Below are 3,445 nucleotides of genomic sequence, written 5' to 3'. Positions count from 1 at the left end.
AAAAAAAAGAGTTCCTCCTCTTATCAAGTAAATTTGTTCAGTCTGTCTGTTTTGTGTGTTTTTTTAGGAAGTAAAGATGAACTGGAGCTGATAAACAACGAGACCAGACACAACGCCAACCTGGTCCGAACCAAGTTAAAATGTAGGTGTTACAAAATGGAGTCGAAATTGCTGGAACCCATGGAATATTTGTGTACATTTTTAATATTTCCCTTTGGTCAGTCATTTGAAATAAATGTAGCTTTGCCAAACGGCAAACTTGCTTAAATACTTGGAGTGAAGTCAGAATGGTATAATTTGACTGGCAAATGAATAGGAGAGGAAATAAAGTGCGTCACTGTCCACTACAGCTCATCGTCATTCAATCATTATTAAAAGCTCTCAGAATATTTTTGCTTTGCTATGTAAATTGTGAAGAGAAACCTGCAGCATATGTTAGTTCCTATCTGACGTAGCTTGTAAATACACTGGATCTGTCTTGTGTATTTCAGTAATGCAGAAGAACTGTCCATCAGAAGACAACAGAACTAATAACTCTGTAATCTATCGAATTCAGAGGAATCAGGTTTGTACCCAATACTTTAATTTTTCTCCATTTATTTGTTAAAATCAAGTCATTCCTTCTATTCTGATGTTCTGAGAAACTAGTGCCCTCTCACTAGCTTCTCAGTCTCTTTGAAAAAGAAAATTATCCACAGAATAACACCATTGTTTTCAGTGAGCATGAGGTTCTTTCATACAAAGTCATCCTTTGTTTATTGCCAAACCCACCAGAAGCATTATTTGTTTAAAAAGCTCAAACTTGGTCTCATCTGACCAAAATAAACTGTTGCTTTCAAAGTTCCTGCAGGGATTAGGAAACTCCACGTTTATGTTTGTGATGGTAGAAGAAAAATGGTTAATGAGTTCAGTGCAGCTCAGCAAACATCGGCGTCAAATGGCATTTTTTAATCTTCCACATTTTGTGGAAAAACAAATTGGTCTCTATGCCACAGTAAACAAAATAAAAATACACTATTGATTCTTTTTTTTGTGAGATTATGCTGCAACAATAATGTCACTGTGTAATTTCATAAAAAAGAGAAATGAGCAAATATAAACCTTTTATCATACCAGTTTGTGATTGTAATTGCATATGGCCTGCTTTGTGTCATAGGCTGTCACTGTACTAGTCATTGCATTGCAAATTTTAACCTTGGCTTCCAAATAAATAATTTTGCCAACTCCCTTCTGCCAGCACTCACACCTGACTCGTTGGTTTTCTGAAGTCATGAAGAGTTACCATAAGATCCAGATTTCCTTCAGAGAGAAATGCAAGGCCCAAATTCAGAGACAGCTCGAGATTGGTGAGTCACTATTGCAATAATAATTGCTTTTTATTTCCAGTTTCAATGCTTTTCTTTGACAACAAACTGAAATCAAAGTCAAATCTCTTCTTTGCGTTCAGAAACTTAGCCAATAAAGCAGATTCTGGTCTTATTCTTTACCATTTCTAGTCTGATTGTTTTATTTAGCATGTAAATAAGATGACTTGCATTTACTCAATTTCCTGCCAAGATTGTTTTGAGCATTGTTATCGTATGCATCACTAGGCTGGAAAAGGTTGATGTATTAAACCACATTCCAATAGAGTATTTGTGTATCTTTTTACCAGTTTGTTCATTGGGATAACTTTGAAGCAGTGTTATGTGTACAGGTATGTTTTAGAATAGTATTTTGCCTTATTTGTGACATTCTACAGTAAACTTCCAGTAGTGCATATCATTTTTCAGTTCTTTTACTGCAGTGATTCTGTTGCTTTGATTTTGTAATTTCAAAATGAAATAAAAAGATTCTAAGTGCCAACTTCTCATTTGTTTCTCATAGTGGATAAAGTCACAACAGATGACGAGCTGGAGGATATGCTGCAACGTGATAATCTTGCCATTTTCATAACTAATGTGGGTGAAATTCCAGATCTATTTCCAATAGAATGTTGTAGTATTTGAATAAAAAAATATAAATAATGTCCCTTTTTTCCCTCCAACAAAGATCCATTCTGATGCTCAATTATCAAGTCGGGCTCTCTCTGAGATTGAAAGACGTCATCAGAACATCATCAGCCTTGAGTACAGCATTAAAGAACTACATGAGATAATTACAGACACGGCCATGCTGTTGGAAATTCAGGTAAAATGGCTGCCCCAAAAATAAATGTTTATTGAGGACGGATTTAAATATAACTGATGAAATGACTAACATTGTGTCTTTTTTTTTTTTAATTTCCACTAGGGGGAGTTGATAAACAATATAGAAAGGAACGTCACCAGTGCCGGAGAATATGTACATGCAGGAAAAGAAGAAACACAGGAAGCACTCGGATACAAGAAGAATCGTTATAAGGTTGTGTCTCTCCCAAGTTTTTTCAAATCCTTTAGGAGACAAGCCAGTACTGAAGCTGATGATTAAAACTCTACTGAAGACTGCATCAAGCCTTCCTGATGCACATCAAACCTGTCAGAGCCTTGGAGAATTAGTTGTATCCATTTTTTTCCCCATGTAAAACTCTTTAACTGTTTTTTGTAGAACTGTAGTTTTTTTACCCAGAGTTGAGAATTCAAAGTTATGTAAAAATAACTTGTCACTTTAAATGCTTAAAAAATATTTCTTTGTCAAGAATATGATTTCAGATATGGTCCATTTCATTACATTACTTTTTATCTGTTCAACCACCCATAGATTCATTTACTCACTTGATCACTAGGTGGCACTGCAACAACATTGAAATACCAGGCTGTACCTTGTCTAAGGTTTCTTCTTATGACATTGTAAAAATGTCAACTTGTGCTCATAATGAATGCTGTGAAACAGAAGATTTTAAACTTCCTGGTCTCCTGCTGTGATCAATTAACATAAAGTGGTTTAAGTGAAATGTAAGAAATCTGCACAGTATAAAAATTGCTGTAGCAGTTGCAGTCAACTTGTAAATTAGAAATGTAGTGATCAGAGTTTTATTGGCTTATGTCTTGTTTTGCCTTTTTGTAGGTCTGATCTGCTGATTGTAAAATATTTTGTTTTTAAATTAACAATGACATGTAAATAAACTGCTTGGAAGTACAAGGAACCAAAGCTGGCATAATCAACAAAACAGGTAAATAAGTGGCTTAATAAAATAATGACAATGGAAGCAAATGGAACAAAAGTGATTGGATTAAATATTTTTGATCTATAAAAAGTCATGCAAATGTATATTTTGACATCTGATGCAATACTAGTTACTGATGTAGCTGTTTTACCTACTTAATATACCCATTAGGCTTATTATCTTCAAGTTCCTGTTATTTAAACATCATTTATCCATATTGCTGCTTCACTTTTTTCTTTTTTTGTTTTGTTGTTTAATGCAGAAACTGGAGAGGTAATGTTCACTTATGATGTATTTAATAAACAAGAAAAAAACATCTGA

General features: G+C 34.2%; 1 protein-coding gene across 1 annotated transcript; it reads left to right on the top strand.

Moving 5' to 3' along the window:
- Positions 1 to 6: 6 nt before the first annotated feature.
- On the top strand, positions 7 to 3,445 carry LOC106952544 (syntaxin-2-like; the record flags this gene model as incomplete). The annotated part of the gene is made up of 6 exons (XM_015040714.1): positions 7 to 142; positions 492 to 565; positions 1,238 to 1,346; positions 1,867 to 1,940; positions 2,032 to 2,169; positions 2,272 to 3,445. Coding segments are annotated over 6 exons (708 nt in total), but the record flags the coding sequence as incomplete, so codon positions are not given.

The sequence above is a fragment of the Poecilia latipinna genome, unplaced genomic scaffold (assembly GCF_001443285.1).
Source record: "Poecilia latipinna isolate Pla-1442-1.1 unplaced genomic scaffold, P_latipinna-1.0 Scaffold524, whole genome shotgun sequence".
In the NCBI taxonomy this organism is placed as follows: domain Eukaryota; kingdom Metazoa; phylum Chordata; class Actinopteri; order Cyprinodontiformes; family Poeciliidae; genus Poecilia; species Poecilia latipinna.
Note: the sequence above shows the minus strand (reverse complement) of the source record. Positions and strands in the feature narration are given on the sequence as shown.